Here is a 15,904-nt window from a genome sequence, read left to right as displayed (position 1 = left end):
CTACAGTTGGGCACGCAGCAGCGACCCATTGCTTCAACAGCAGGTCACGACACGCAAAGATTTAGGTATCACGATGCCAAGCAATTTCCTAGCCAGCACTCACGAACGCAACAGCAATAAAACGCAGCAGTGCACGCTGACATGTCCGGCTACACGACTACGGAAGGGTGCAGAACTGGTTGAGGGAAGAAAGGAGACGTCTCAGTGTGTCACAGACCAGTGGAATGTTTCTGGTCAGGAATTCTCTCGGGGCTCAGCCATCGGCGAACGAAGCCGACACTGGAATTCCAGGAGTGGTATGTTCTAGAGCGGTGGTACGGGTGCGCTGTTTTTTTTTTTTAAAGTGGAGAATGCAGGCATAGCCGACTCGACGACGCCTGTCACGGAAGACTGACCTTTTGCGTTCCCTCCTGCTCTCCCGCGCGGCGCTCTGAGGGAGCTGAGCTGGTTCATGCGTCCCCTCTGCCCCGTCGTCACCGCGTTGACAAAAGCGCCACAATGATGAGGGGGAGGGAAGAGGTATGCTAGCTGCCGGCCCGTCCAGGTTGCGGAGAGCGGTTGGGACAGTCGGGAGGAAATAGGCAGTTGAAGAGGTTGGGTGGTGTGTTTGCGGGCGTGGAGGGCCGAGTTACCGCGCCGAGGCACGCGTTCCATCGCACAAGGCCCGCCGCCGTCGAGCCATCGTCGCATCCACAACCACCCGAACCAGAGTCATCGCCGCAGCCCCCGTATGTGAATTGTCCGTCGGACTTTCTGTTCTTTTTCCTATTTAACTTTTTGTATATTACTTCTTTTCATGCCCTGTACGCCTTCTTGTTCTCTGTAGTTGGATTTGTGTGTTCTTAGTATTGTTCTCTCTTGCTTGTCGCGTTTTGTATAGTTTTTCGGCTACTCCTCTGTTTGTTTTTTCATGTTTTTGTGTTTCCCTGCATGCGATTAAATATTTGTTTTACACCCGCAACCCCTGAGTTCCTTTGGAGTACTGACGCACCGACACACGTGCACCACGCACGGGCTGACCGACCTCAAAAAAAAATAAATGTTGCACAACGTTCGCTTTTAGGCCACAGGGGAGCGTAAAGCGGCCCCTGTGCCTCGACGGCTTGCACCAGGCAGCCGGTTGGTGGGCGATAGTTGTGACAATAATTGGCGTCCGCGCGACAGGACCGGTCAGCCGCGTGTCGGAGCTGAGGCTCCGAAGGGACTAAGGAGAGGGTCGTGCTAGTGGTTAGATATCCACTGTTTCCTGAGCACGATGGCAGAGGTCGAGTTTGACAAACTGATCGAGCAGGGAAGAAGCTTCGGCTTCGACGGGAAAGAACTGTTCTCGTGGATTGAACAGGAGCGTGCTAGGCGCCGAGAGGAGAGAAATGCAGAACGCACGTGGCGCAAGGAGGAAACCGAACGCGAAGCACGGATGAGAGATGAGGAGTTGGACAGGCAGAGAGAAGAATCCAAAATAAGAATGGCTTTGCTTGAAAAGGAAAAGGAGGTGTTGTTGTTGAGGCGGGAACCCGCTAGTGTCTCTGAAACGGACTCCAGGTCCGGCTCGGAAGAGAGAGGGGCGGTTAAAGGGAACAAAGTGAACCCGCACAAAGTTATGCCTATTTTTAATGAACAGCGCGATGACCTCGATGCCTATTTGAGACGTTTTGAGCGCGTGGCAGAGAGCCAAGGTTGGCCACGGGATCAATGGGCCACTTATTTGAGCCTGTGTTTGAGCGGCGAGGCTCTAAACGTTTTTAGCCGAATGTCCGCGCCCGATTGTACGAGCTACGACAAGCTGAAGCAAGCTCTGATGCTGCGATTTCGGCTGACGGAGGAAGGATTCCGAGAGAAGTTTAAGGGGGCATCGCCCATGAATGGAGAAACATGCTCCCAGTTTTTGACTCGGCTGAGGAACTTCCTCGAGCGGTGGGTAGAGCTTTCCAGCACCAAGAAGGAGTATAAGGCTTTGTTTGAGCTGATGGTGAAGGACCAGTTCCTTTCAAGCTGTGCGGCACCGCTGGAGCTCTTTCTTAAAGAGAAAAAGGACCCTACCCTCGAAGAACTGGTGGAAAGAGCGGAGCAGTACGTGGACGCTCACGCATGGGAAAATTTTTCAAAACGTGAAGCGCCAAAGAAAGAGCCGTCAGTTAGAGCCAGCTCTGATAAAAGGGGCGAAATGAAATACGAGAGCAAGTCGGCTGCGAAGCCGAAGGATTTGAAAGTTCAGAAATGTTTCCTCTGCTCACGCCTCGGCCACCGAGCCGAAGACTGCCGCGTTGGCAGAATGGAGGGCAACAGACAACCTCCAAAATGCTTCAAGTGCGGGCGAACAGGCCACACTAGCTGGAAGTGTTGGCAGAAGAGCTCGACGAAGCCAACAGACGGCGCTGAAGAATCATCATCAGTATGTATCGAGGATGGATACATTGAATTGAAAAATGGGACAAAGGTTCCCGTTGTTGGCGCCGCTCTGTCTAACAAGGCTTTAACTACGAGTGAGAAGCTTCCTGTAGTCACCGGTTTGGTTGGCAACCAAAGGGTTCGCGTACTTAGAGACACCGGATGCAACACGGTGATAGTGAGGAGGAGCCTGGTCAAAGATGACGACCTCACGGGATTCAGTTCTCCCGTTTACCTCCTTGATCGTTCGGTTCGCATGCTTCCCGAGGCTTGGGTCGACGTTGACACCCCATACATCAAGGGACGGCTCCGTGCGAAGTGTGTGGAAGATCCCCTTTACGACCTCGTATTAGGCAACGTTGAAGGAGCCAGACATGCCGCCGACCCAGATCCCAGTTGGAAATTAGAAGCGACGGCTGCGAAGATGCCGTCCTCAAAAGGGCCACGAGGGAGTGGTAGCGCTGCGGAGGCGGACGCCACCGAGAAAAAGGGGAGAGCAGCTTCCGCAGAAAGAGAGGATGACCAGGCAAACGCCGTGGTGACGAGGGGGCAAGCCCGGGAGAACGGAAAACTAAGGGGACTGAGAGTGTCGGTCAACTCTGAAAACGTAAGCCGCGAAGACCTATGCCAAGAGCAGAAGCGTGACCCCACGCTGCGGGCATGCTTTGACCGAGTGAATCGGGTGGTACACAGCAGAAAAGGAGACAGCTACCAGTTTTTCCTCCAAGACGGAGTTCTCCAACGCAAATTCGCGTCTAGATTTGGAGGGGATTACATTCAAGTAGTTGTTCCCAAGAAATTTCGGACAGCAGTGCTCGAACATGCTCACGGCGGTGTAATGGGAGAACATCAGGGCCCCAGAAAAACAGTGCGCAAAGTTCGGAGTGAATTTTTCTGGCCGGGACTGCAGGCCGACGCGAAACGTTTTGTCATGTCCTGCGGCTCCTGCCAGCGGACTACTCCCAGAGGCCACACATGAAAGGCACCCCGTGCGAATGTTCCAGTCACTGAGACGCCCTTTCAGAGAGTGATAACGTCGGGGCAGACTACATGAGTCGGGTAGACTAATGGGCCCAGGCGGGTTGTTTAGATTGCTGTCACACCCTTCTAGTGTCAGTTTTTTTTTGTGTGTGTGTGTGTGTGTGTGTGTGTGTCCGCTGTCTTGATTACATGCAGTGATCTTTTGTACACCCTTGACTGTGTCCACTGTGATGACGTTGTGCCGTAATATAAATGTAAGCTGTATGCTGTTACGATGCGACACGTGTCATGTGATGCCCGAATTGGACTTCATGAGGACGTCGACAGTGAGTGCAGTGCGGTGCGCGTGAACTGACAAGCGTCCGCGAGATCGAGTGCAGATACTCTTGCGTGTGTGAAGAGACTGTCATGACTGTGCGGTGGTCAAATGATTGAATAGCCGCTTGTATGGCTGTAGGTTGTAACATGTACGCCACTTTTGAGTGCTCATTGCTTTTTGTGTGTGTTTGTGACGCGGAACGGTTAAAACCTTTTTCCCATGTTCTCGTTGTTGATAGCGATTTGGCGTTGGTCTGTGCCTAGCAAAATATTATGGTATAATATTCTTTAGTGGGGGGCTGTGTCACAGACCAGTGGAATGTTTCTGGTCAGGAATTCTCTCGGGGCTCAGCCATCGGCGAACGAAGCCGACACTGGAATTCCAGGAGTGGTATGTTCTAGAGCGGTGGTACGGGTGCGCTGTTTTTTTTTTTTTAAAGTGGAGAATGCAGGCATAGCCGACTCGACGACGCCTGTCACGGAAGACTGACCTTTTGCGTTCCCTCCTGCTCTCCCGCGCGGCGCTCTGAGGGAGCTGAGCTGGTTCATGCGTCCCCTCTGCCCCGTCGTCACCGCGTTGACAAAAGCGCCACAATGATGAGGGGGAGGGAAGAGGTATGCTAGCTGCCGGCCCGTCCAGGTTGCGGAGAGCGGTTGGGACAGTCGGGAGGAAATAGGCAGTTGAAGAGGTTGGGTGGTGTGTTTGCGGGCGTGGAGGGCCGAGTTACCGCGCCGAGGCACGCGTTCCATCGCACAAGGCCCGCCGCCGTCGAGCCATCGTCGCATCCACAACCACCCGAACCAGAGTCATCGCCGCAGCCCCCGTATGTGAATTGTCCGTCGGACTTTCTGTTCTTTTTCCTATTTAACTTTTTGTATATTACTTCTTTTCATGCCCTGTACGCCTTCTTGTTCTCTGTAGTTGGATTTGTGTGTTCTTAGTATTGTTCTCTCTTGCTTGTCGCGTTTTGTATAGTTTTTCGGCTACTCCTCTGTTTGTTTTTTCATGTTTTTGTGTTTCCCTGCATGCGATTAAATATTTGTTTTACACCCGCAACCCCTGAGTTCCTTTGGAGTACTGACGCACCGACACACGTGCACCACGCACGGGCTGACCGACCTCAAAAAAAAATAAATGTTGCACAACGTTCGCTTTTAGGCCACAGGGGAGCGTAAAGCGGCCCCTGTGCCTCGACGGCTTGCACCAGGCAGCCGGTTGGTGGGCGATAGTTGTGACACAGTGTCGGAGGAATGCGGAGGGGTCAGCGGTCAAAGTGGCTGACGTCAGAGCGGGGGGAAAGGAAAGCGCGCAGGCCTTGAGAATTCTCAGACCCAGGAAAAACAGAGAAGGCAGTGATGAGAGAAAAAATAGCTTTAAAAAAATTGCGAAGAGACGGGTTACTCGTGTAAGGTTTCTACAGGTGGTTTTTGTTTTTATTTTGTTCTCTCGAGCGCTGTATCTTTTAGCTAGCACGAAGCGTCGCCCTTAAGGGAACACCCAAGCTGCCGGCTCCGTTGAATTAACCTTTTTTTCGTCGATAGAAATGTTCTGGGCGATTTGTGATTAGTATGTCTTCCTGATGAAGTGAAGGGTGGGGCCGCTCGCGATGGCGCTTGGACAAGTTGCGTTATCAATGGACTATCACTTGATGAACAAGAAGTGCAAAGAATTCCTGCACGAAAACCAAGAATTTTATTTCTTCACCGATGCGTCGCTACAGACTGCCGCTAGCGAACATTAAGAAAGCTGCTGCAATGAACGCGACAGTAACAAACCTTTTGGAGCCTCTGGCGCAGTCACCGGAGGCTCGCCATGTTTATCAGCCAGTCGTGAAGTTCTGCACTGTGAAACCCAGAGTAATCTGCGCAGGACTTACGAAGACTGCTGGCGGATGTATACTAGCCGTTTTCCCGCACACAGCAGCCCTGGCTTTGTCAGGGTGCAACACGGGAAGCCAATATGGCGGTTGCGCGCCATTCACCTTCATGCAGCCCCCGCCTTTCATACACAAACTGCATGTTTTGCCACGCTTAGCCCTTTTCTTTTCCTAACCCTTTCAATAAAACCGTGTATGTGTTGATTATCGCACTTATGCGCACGCTTACCCCCCCCCCCCCCCCCCCCCCCCCTTCCCTTTAAAAATATCTGCTGGCGTACAACAGTCAATCTGCAGACCAAGCACCAAACCGCAGCACATATCGCTCTGAATACAGGCTGGTATGTCCGGTTTGAGCTCCGTCCTGGACTAGTCAGTCCGGTTTGAGCTCCGTACCGGACTGGTCTGTCCGGTTTGAGCTTCGAACCGGGAATGGACTGTCCGGTATGAGCTCCGTACCGGAGCGGTCTGTCCGGTTTGGGAACGATACCGGACCGGTATGAACCGGTATAGCGATCAAACCGGACGGGTCTCGCCGGTATGAGAGTGATACCGCACCGGTATGAAACCGATATGTTTCGGTAAAATCCGGTTTGCCGCGATACCGGATTTTTCAATAGGGTGCCACTATTAAACACGAGCTGCACCGGGCTGTTTTACTTGAAGATTTCTCCTGTTTCAATGAACCTGACGTCATCTCGAAGAGGCTAATTGTAGTGCCAGGTCAGCATTTTAGAGCACAAGGAAGAGCTCTCTTTTGTCAATGGGTAAATTGGATTGTAAACTCTAGCAGAAATTAAATCCAGTTTACCTGTATCGATGTCCAGGTATTTGTGAATTTTCCTGCATCAGTCTGCACCACACGTGCACCCTTTAGCATGAAGAAATGATAACGCGTCTATAACATTATGAACAAGAGAATGATGCAATTTCTCTTGTGCCTTCTTGTTGTATACAAGCACCAGTGCTTATTCCTCTTGAAGTGGACAAGTAATACCTTAATGCCTGTCGCATTGTACTTACAGTCTCTGAAATATTTTTTTTTGTTTTAGGGCAGCAAGGAACATCACAAAATGTGAGCGAGGTTATTGAAGAAATATTTTATGCAGACGAAGGCAATGAAAACCTCGATGATGATCACATTGCCGACATTGCCAACAGCACAATGGCTACCACTGGAGTCTGCTTAAACGGCGAAGGCCCATCCAGTGACCAGGTCATGAACCGCACACAAGGGCAGAGCAACATGTCTGCAGCAATGAGTACTACACAAGGTGCCACAGCTGCAGCAGACCCTGCTCGGCAAGGCAGGCGAGGTAAGTCTTGAAGTTCAGTCACCAAGCAGTACGGCTTCTTTGCGATTATAAAGGTAGCTATGTTGTGTATGTGTACACTTGAAAGAACACTTTTGTGGGAACTAGCAATGTCTACAGTTCCACAAACATTCAATGCGCAAGCATCAATGCAGTTCGAAGAGTGGCGTGCAACTTCACCCCTGCAGTTGAAAAAACTATCACATTTGACTAACACTGCATGTGCAATGCGTCACACTCGAATTTCCAGGTCCAGGGACGAGCTTAAAATAGTTTTGTCAAAAAGGTGGTCCTTGTAGGAAAGAAAAGTTGTATTTGTGCGCAACTGTTACATGCGTCGTTGCATGGCACTACAATTTATACTTTGTTGCTCATTATTAATGTGTTATGCTGTCAGCAAAGAAGGGAAACATTGAATTTTGTTACTCAAGCACCATGCTGTGTGCATGTTCGTTCCTCACATCATCAGTGCCTGGTGGCTCGATGTCGAATTGAATACTGCGCAGTTTTGGTGACGACAATATGTGTCATAACAGCATACTCCACCTAACATGAATACAAAGAAGTGCATCAGAATTTAAGTGTGCTGCACAACATTTTTTGTTGCCATTGCATATGTTCGTTCACTGTTCATTTATTTTCTTTGTTGCGCATAGGTCCCAGCAAAAGAAAAGAGCCAGAGGACAACCTCGAGTTCTTTCAAAAGCGCCTTGATCACGATGTTCTTTGGCGCCAGAGAGAACACGACTTAGAAAAAGAAAGGCTCTCATTGGAACACAAGCGCATAGAGCTTGAGAAAGAAAAACTTGAACAGCGGAGGCAAGAATGGCTGGCAGAAAGAAGGGAGAAGGAAGAAGAAAGCCGCCTCAGAATGGAGCTTTTTGCCAGTCTTCAGCAGCAGCTTCAACGCCAGTCTGAAGAGCGGGCAGAAGAGAGGCGCATTTTTGTCCAACAACAAAATGCATCCCTAGAACTAATAAAAACCCTCATGCAGCAGCAAAATAAATAAAACTGCACGCTGCTGTGTCAATTTCCGACGTGAGGAAGCAAACAAAACCAGACAGTGAGCTCAATTTTTGCACCTTTATTCTGGAAGGCACAAAGTCTCTCTCTGCACCTTTCTGCCACCATTCTTTCAGTTCACAACTAAATAGATATCATTGAAGGTACTCGCTCAACGAAGGGGGGCGCAACCCAAAAAACATTCCTACTTGGCTGCCATAGATGCACGTGTGGCAGTTTGAAAGGATGGTTGCCACTCGGTACATCTGCGGCACGTTCTGGAGCAGAATTTTTTTATTTTTTTTGAAGTCTAGAAATGCCCACAGACTCACAGTTTTCCCAAAACCCCACTCGACAGCTTGTCGAACCGTGCTCATTCCGGCATTAAACCGCTGCTGTTGCCGAGTTAAAGATGAACCAGCGTATGGACGCATGAGCAAAGGCCGCAGAGGATACGCTGGGTCCCCGTATATGGTGTAGTCATGACCCTGCACCAGCCTCTCCAGTTTTTCATAGAGTCCACTTTCTCGCAGCATCCCTGTAAAAGACATGATGCATATGGTCATTATTAGGTCATGTGATTTAGGTTTGTGTGATTTTCAAGGCGATTATATCAGTTTGGCACTGAAGTTTTAAAGCATGTTTTTAGCTATCAGTGAAACTTTTTGCAACTACCACCATGCAGTGCCGACATGTCCATTTCTTTTTTTATTGCAAACTTATTACCCTTCATGCACATATGTGTACATAGCTTGAATGCTGTCTGCCAGTGATTGCAATGGAGGCCTGTACTGTACATAATAATAGTATGAAGACATACATACTTGGCATAATAGACCAGCACTGACAGATTGGACAGGAGAGAAGAGAGACAGGTGAGCTGTCGACTCTGAACATAAGACGAGCCCGTCACGTGGCTGTAGCCAAAAGGTTGACACGAATAACAGAAGAACGGAGGCAGAAAACCCTTCCCATCTGCTAGTACTGTTCCATTGTATTGAGATGAACCACCCAGACCAACTCAGCCCTCTTCCGAGTACTTGGCATACATGTATATTAAAAATGAAATTAATGTGATTTCCACAGTATAGGGAGATTTTATACCTATCAGCTGTGCTATCACTCATTACGAAATGTGAGAGCAGGACAATATATTAGCGCTTATTCGAGTACAGAATGAAGTGGATGCAGCTCGAACCCACCAGCATCATGCCTGTGCCCAGGGAAGGGACCATCAAGCTCGCAGATGATGCCATTTGCGCACATGACTGCCTGGTACTTCACGGCATGCACTCGCTTGTGGCCCGAAAAGTAGATGCGCTGATTCATGGACGGTCGACAAATTGGTCTTGCAGTCCCATCCACAAAACCCCAGCAGGTTGTGAGCGGGGCACCCTTGTTGTGTACAGCCTGCATGAAAAGGAACACGCTGTGTGACGATACAACAAAATATAACAGTTTAAAAGGTTGGTACGTAATATAAAAAAATTAGCTGCAATGTCACTGAACCACGGACAAGGAGGTTAGCGCTGTCAGGAGAATAACTACAAATGCATAATGGCAACAAGTTGTACTACCTTGATTTCGCATGCAACAAAACAAACAATCTCGTTTACTCTCGATTCGCTGCTCCCTCGACCAGTTTTCAATGACAAACTGGTTGACATGGCAGTTAACTCCCGATGTCATAAAAACTCCACTGAAATGTTCCGCCGAACTCACGTTTGCGTAATCCTCGAGGGCATCAACGTTCAGCCATTCATGTGAAGTCATGTCGTCAAGGAGGCAGCCGAAGTTCTCCTCGATGTGAGAGAATAGTTTTGAAACAATGCTGGACATGGCAGAGCAGTGTCGGCCGAAGATGGGCTCCAAATCCCACCATCGGTTCGGGTAGGAAAGGCGCCGCAGTCCCATCAGCAGGGCTTCTTTCCCCGTGACGCGCACACCTTGGCTGCTCTCAAGGAAGTCTGGAATTCCTAGTGCACATTTCAAAATATCGACATGTTCCTTTTGAAAGCGGAACATTCGTCGGAACTCTTCTTCTTCCACAGCATCTGTATTCAGCAGCCCGGCGCTCGATTTGTATCGTCGCGGCGCTCGGGCGGACCGCAGCCGATGTCCAAGAAAAAGGTCTTCGAGCTCCGCCCAGCTTAAATCCAAATACAAAAGTTGGTCACAGAGCACAGAGCGCGGCTTCGGTGTAATTTCGGCATGATGTCGTTGGAGAACTAGCCCAAACCACAACCGACGGCTCGCAGAACGAAAAGACCCAGGCATGAGATACCGCCGAGCTACGCTAGACTTGAGTTGGCTAAGAGTGACCGATTTTGCATCGACTTTAAAACCAAAAAAAGAGCTGTTTAAAAACACACACTTGCTACAGTTTTTTACTCTTAAATTGTGTGTCTGCGATAATACCAGTTTCTGATGACGAAACAAACGCATATTTTAAAATCTCTTTCAAGAGTATCTTTTTTGTTTGCCGTAGTGGCGCTGCGATTGATAAACGCAAGCCTGGCTCCGCTGCGTAGGGGAGACCCCTATTCTAAAGCTCACCGGCGCACTCGTATGTAGCGGCGGGGCCCGCTATTTCCTTGGGGCCCCCAAGCGTTGGGGCCCCCTATTCTAAAACTCCCTATTGCCACGTATCATTGTAGCGTCCGTTCGTTCGCGCAAGGCCGCAGAAAAGGGGTGTTATCATTTTTGTTCCTGACGCGAGAAGCGACCGGACTAATCTCGATTGTTCACAGCCATGAACAGCTTCTCCTACGTATTTCTAGATTACTCTAGATGATCTCGACCTGTTATCTCGAAGTTTCCTAGCCGGCTTTAAATTGAACGATGCCACGAGCAGCGGGCATTCGTAGTTCGACGATTGACAAGCACGCTTGTTGCTTACGCCGCCACCGAGTGAGTCAGTTCTTTTGCGGGCGCAAGTCAGCCCAAATAAAGAGCTTCGTTTGCAAGTATTTCTGGTGTCTTCCTGACCGCTGGACTGCCGTCACTACAACGTGACATCTGGTGGAGGTGCTGGGTAGCCTTCCATGTACCGGACACCCCCAGCAAGTCGCGACGCCAGCCCTTCGAGTCATTCACCGGAGGACTTGACTCCAGTCTACCACGCAGCCTCTTGGAGCCTCTAGCCATGACTTACGCCGCAGCAGTGCGCCGTCCTGCACCTCGACGACTGCACCTAAGCCCCTATCGCCATTAGCCAGCTGCGCTGGAGCGCCGCCCTCTCGCCCCAACTCGCCCGTCCTACGAGCGTCGCACACGGCCTAGGAAATGCGACGAGTGGAGAACACCCGACCAGCGCCGCCAACTATGCTTCCACTGCGGAGAAGCCGGTGACATTCTCCGGTACTGCCCATACAGGAGAATGGACATCCGAGGATTTTCTTACGACGCCCCACGACCCCGACCTGGCCTGCGACCAGCCGCAATTGAAGAGTTCTTGCGTCGGGAAGAATACTCATCGCCGAGCCGCTCATCTCGTTCTCCGTCGCCATCGTCACCGTGCTATGTATCTTCTAGCCGAGGCTACGCAGTGCGCGGACGCTCCCCCGGCCCCCGAAGGTTAAACTAAATAAAGCAGCCTCTGGAGGCGAGGTTGCTTCTGAGCGCAAGAACTAAGACCGTACATCGACGAAAACACAAGACTATGCCTCAACTACGACGACGACCCCCTACGACGACGGCCCCTACGACGACGGCCCCTACGACGACAACTCCTACGACGCCGACGACAACTACGACGACGACGACGACGACACAGCCAGACTTGAAGCTTTTACCGCTGCCCTTAAACCTTATTACGAACGCTAAAGGACTCGAAGTTCGCATTCTCCGCATTTATTTTCATTTTAAAGCATCGAGACGATGCTTCTTTGCGAGGGGGGTAATGCCACGTATCATTGTAGCGTCCGTTCGTTCGCGCAAGGCCGCAGAAAAGGGGTGTTATCATTTTTGTTCCTGACGCGAGAAGCGACCGGACTAATCTCGATTGTTCACAGCCATGAACAGCTTCGCCTACGTGTTTCTAGATTACTCTAGATGATCTCGACCTGTTATCTCGAAGTTTCCTAGCCGGCTTTAAATTGAACGATGCCACGAGCAGCGGGCATTCGTAGTTCGACGATTGACAAGCACGCTTGTTGCTTACGCCGCCACCGAGTGAGTCAGTTCTTTTGCGGGCGCAAGTCAGCCCAAATAAAGAGCTTCGTTTGCAAGTATTTCTGGTGTCTTCCTGACCGCTGGACTGCCGTCACTACAACGTGACAATATAAATAGTAAATATAAATATAATGAACTCTTATCTCCACCCGCATAACCTAGTAGTAGTAGTAGTCGTACAAAACCTTTATTCGGCCATAATTTACAGGCCGAGCATGTCGACCGCCTGGGCGACCAGGAGTCGCTGTTCTGCCTCCCCTTCAGCGCCAAGCCAGTCGAGCCAGGTGGTGATGGATAAAGAAGGTGGGGGGTAGGAACCCGACTGCTGAGCAGCCGGGCAATAGAAGGGCAATGAGCCAGGTCCACATAGATACAGGGGCAGTTGGGACAGGAAGGGTCTGATCGATAGCGATAGAGAAAGAGGCGAGACGGGGTGATAGCTGCATTCATTTGGATGTGCCGAAGAAGGCCAGCCTCCGGCACCGTGAGCGATGGATGAGGGGCCTCTCCCTTGTTCTGGCTCGTAATTCCGGGAAGCTATCTCATGAGACTAAAGATCTGATTAAGAAACGGCAAAGCATGAGGACGTCTAACTCCATAGATAGAATAGAACTAATAGAGCTGTCGAAGTTAATAAATAAGCGCAAGGTAGCCGACATCAGGAAGTTTAACATGGAGAAAATCGAGCATGCTCTGATGAGCGGAGGTAGCCTAAAAGCAGTGAAGAGAAATTCTAGGCATAGGTAAAAACCAGATTTATGCGATAAGAGACAAAGAGGGCAATGTCATTAGCAATAAGGATAAGATAGTTAAAGTAGCCAAATAGTTCTTCACAAATCTATACAGTAGCGATTGCAATCAGAATGTTACTGAGAGAGGCAGTAGAGCACACCAATGGGACATCCCATCAGTAACAAAGGAGGAAGTAGAAAGCCTTAGGAGCAATGCCAAGAGGAAAAGCAGCTGGTGAGGATCAGATAACAGCAAAGGATGGAGGAGAGATTGTGCTCGAAAAACTAGCCACCCAGTATACGCAATGCCTTGTGACTTCGAGCGTACCTAGAGCTTGGAAAAACGCTAACATTATCTTAATTAATAAGAAAGGAGACGTCAGGGACTTAAAGAATTACAGACCGATCTGCTTATTGTCGGTTGCCTGCAAGGTATTTACTAAGGTAATCGCTAATAGGGTCAGGACAACCTTAGTCTTCAATCAACAAAATGATCAGGCAGGCTTTCGTAAAGGATACTCGACAATAGACCATATTCACGCAATCAGTCAGGTGATAGATAAATGCGCAGAATATAATCAACCCTATATATAGCCTTCATTGATTAGGAGAAAGTATTCGACTCAGTAGAAACCTCAGTAATCATGCAGGCATTGCAGAATCAGGGTGTAGAAAAGTGTTGTGTGAAAATATTGGAAGATATTTATAACGATTGCACACCTACCATAGTTCTCCATAAGGTCAGCAATGAAATTCTAATAAGGAAAGGTGTCAGGCAGGGAGATACGATCTCGCCAATGCTCTTCACTGCCTGCTTACAGGAGGTATTCAGGGGACTGGAATGAGAACAGTTGGGGAGAAGAGTTAATGGAGAATACCTGAGTAATCTGCGATTCACTGATGACATTGCCTTGCTAAGTCTCTCAAGAGATGAGCTGCAAAGCAGAACGGTAGGTCTTAAAATTAACATGCAGAAAACCAAAGTAATGTTCAACAGTCTGGCAAGGGAACAGCAGTTCGCAATTGGTAGCGAGGTGCTGGAAGTGGTAAGAGAATGGCTCTACTTAGGGCAGGTAGTGGCCGCTGATCCAGATCATGAGAGGGAAATAACTAGAAGAATAAGAATGGGGTGGAGCGCATATGGCACGTTCTCTCAGATCATGAATGGCAGTTTGCCGTTATCCCTCAAGAGAAATGTATATAACAGGTGTATCTTACCGGTACTCACCTATGGGGCAGAAACATGGAGGCTAACAAAGAGAGTTCAGCTTAAGTTAAGGACAACGCAGCGAGCTAGGGAAAGAGAAATGATAGGTGTGACGTTAAGAGATTGGAAGCGGGCGGAGTGGGTGAGAGAAAAAACGGACGTTAATGATATCCTAGTTGCAATGAAGAGGAAGAAGTGGGCTTGGGAGGGCATGTAATGCGAAGGCAAGATAACCGCTGGTCCTTAAGGGTAACGGAGTGTATTCCAGGAGAAGACAAACGTAGCAGGGGGCGGCATAAAGTTAGGTGGGCGGGCATACGATGGCTGCAGCGGGCAAAGTACAGGGTTAATTGGAGAGACATGGGAGAGGCCTTTTCCCTGCAGTGGGCGCAGTCAGGCTGATGCTGATAGTGATGATAATGTCCCCGTGAATGTGTCCATAAAGTTGATTGTTCATAGAAACGAATATCCGGGAAAAACAAGCCAATTTATTACGAAAAGAAGTTGGTGACGAGAGTTTGCCTCTGTGCATACCGAGGAGAGCATTATTATTCAATGCAGACAAAGCTGAGCTACGTGAAGGGCGTTCTCTCGGTCACCATTGTCCCAAAGATACTGAAGCGTTTTCTGTGGAGACCCAAGCCATGGCAGCACTCTTCGATGGCTAGATTTAATCCAAGTGTTTTTTGTTTTCTTCCTAAACGCACTAAATTCGCACGTGTACTCGCCACTCTTGCTCTTCATAGAAGCATTCAGTTCCATTCTTGATGATGACGATGAATTCTTATGGCGCAAGGCCATAAGAGGTCAAAGAGCGACACGGCACAAGGTTTTTTCGTTGCACAAGGTGGGGTCAAAGACCCATTTCCCAAGTATTTCACCCTAAAGAAGCCGAGCACCAGGCCAGGGGAATCTTGTGCCCATTGTATCGCCGGTGGGCATCCGGCGGCACTGGGGACATTCAGTTCCATTCTTCCGAACTTCATGCTGGCCACTGTAAGGCTTTCGACTGGCTTCGCATCGCCTTCACTAGACAGCTTCCAAAGAATTTTCTACATATTCATGAACAGCTTGCTTGGTTGAGATGTAGGATGTTCTGGCTGTTCAGAAAGAGTGGTAGCTAGTGTACTGACACCGTCGATGTGCATCAGTGGGTCGAAGTGCAACATCGCAAGATAAGCTTACAATATTGTAAAAAAACAAAAAAAAAACGAAGTTGTGCAGCTTGGTCTAGGCGAGTGGTTGCGTTCCTTTTTCCTCCGAGGAATGCCGCAGGTTTATTTTAGCGTTGGTGGCGTCAGAGTTCACATCCCTGGACGAGTGTTCGCGCCCTGCTCGTTTCCGGTGTCCCCGTATACCTCCCTATACTAGATGTGACCGTGGCCGGGGCACAAACAGGTGCTGAGTTTACGTAGCCACGAGCTCAGTGCCACGAGATCATCACCGCGCGCATTCGTACCGCCTTGTTGACTTCAAAAGTGTGCCATCGGCATTCTCAGTTGACCCAAGTAACGAGCCCATCAGCCTGTATTCTGAGGTTTGTTCACCATTGCTGTAAATTTTCTGCGTGGACACGTCGACCTACGGAATGCGCTGTACGCCGCTTTAGCACGCCACGAGACGACGTAACAGCTTGCTGCCTTTGAATACCCGCGCCTTGTGCATTCTTGCCTGCCCTCCGCTTGTTAGGGCGGTGACTGGAGAACAGATCAGTAGAGGGGCAACCCACAAGTAGGCGCTGAAGTTATCAGCAGATCAGCTCAGGTCTCCTTAACGAGCCGTTAAAGGTTTCAGAGCCGCGGCCGGGCTGCAGCGGGGTGCTTTGAGGGCTCCGGATCCGTGGACCGTGCGAGTAACCCGAGAGACGCTTAGACAGCCATGCTGCTCTGTTGATACTTATGACTTGGAGGCAAG

At 49.7% G+C, this 15,904-nt stretch overlaps 1 protein-coding gene across 1 annotated transcript; it reads right to left on the bottom strand.

Moving 5' to 3' along the window:
- Window positions 1-7,932: 7,932 nt before the first annotated feature.
- On the bottom strand, window positions 7,933-9,904 carry LOC149358193 (uncharacterized). The gene is made up of 3 exons (XM_089568795.1): window positions 9,602-9,904; window positions 9,082-9,289; window positions 7,933-8,417 (listed from the first exon to the last, which is right to left on the bottom strand). Exons 1-3 carry the CDS (start codon window positions 9,902-9,904, stop codon window positions 8,035-8,037), a joined length of 894 nt encoding a protein of 297 aa, XP_089424921.1. The 3' UTR covers window positions 7,933-8,034.
- Window positions 9,905-15,904: the final 6,000 nt, after the last annotated feature.

This window comes from Amblyomma mixtum, chromosome 2 (genome assembly GCF_055824585.1).
Source record: "Amblyomma mixtum isolate Tamu chromosome 2, ASM5582458v1, whole genome shotgun sequence".
Taxonomy (NCBI): Eukaryota; Metazoa; Arthropoda; class Arachnida; order Ixodida; family Ixodidae; genus Amblyomma; species Amblyomma mixtum.
This window is presented reverse-complemented; position numbering and strand designations above follow the sequence as displayed.

Bases quoted from the DNA above. Each gene is read 5' to 3' on its own strand.
- LOC149358193 (XM_089568795.1), bottom strand. From the start codon at position 9,904: ATGTTCCGCTTTCAAAAGGAACATGTCGATATTTTGAAATGTGCACTA. The intron at 9,290-9,601 runs GTGAGTTCGGCG...CTTTTCATGCAG, and splicing joins CCCTCGAGGATTACGCAAAC to GCTGTACACAACAAGGGTGC. The intron at 8,418-9,081 runs GTGGGTTCGAGC...TGTCTTTTACAG, and splicing joins TGGGCACAGGCATGATGCTG to GGATGCTGCGAGAAAGTGGA.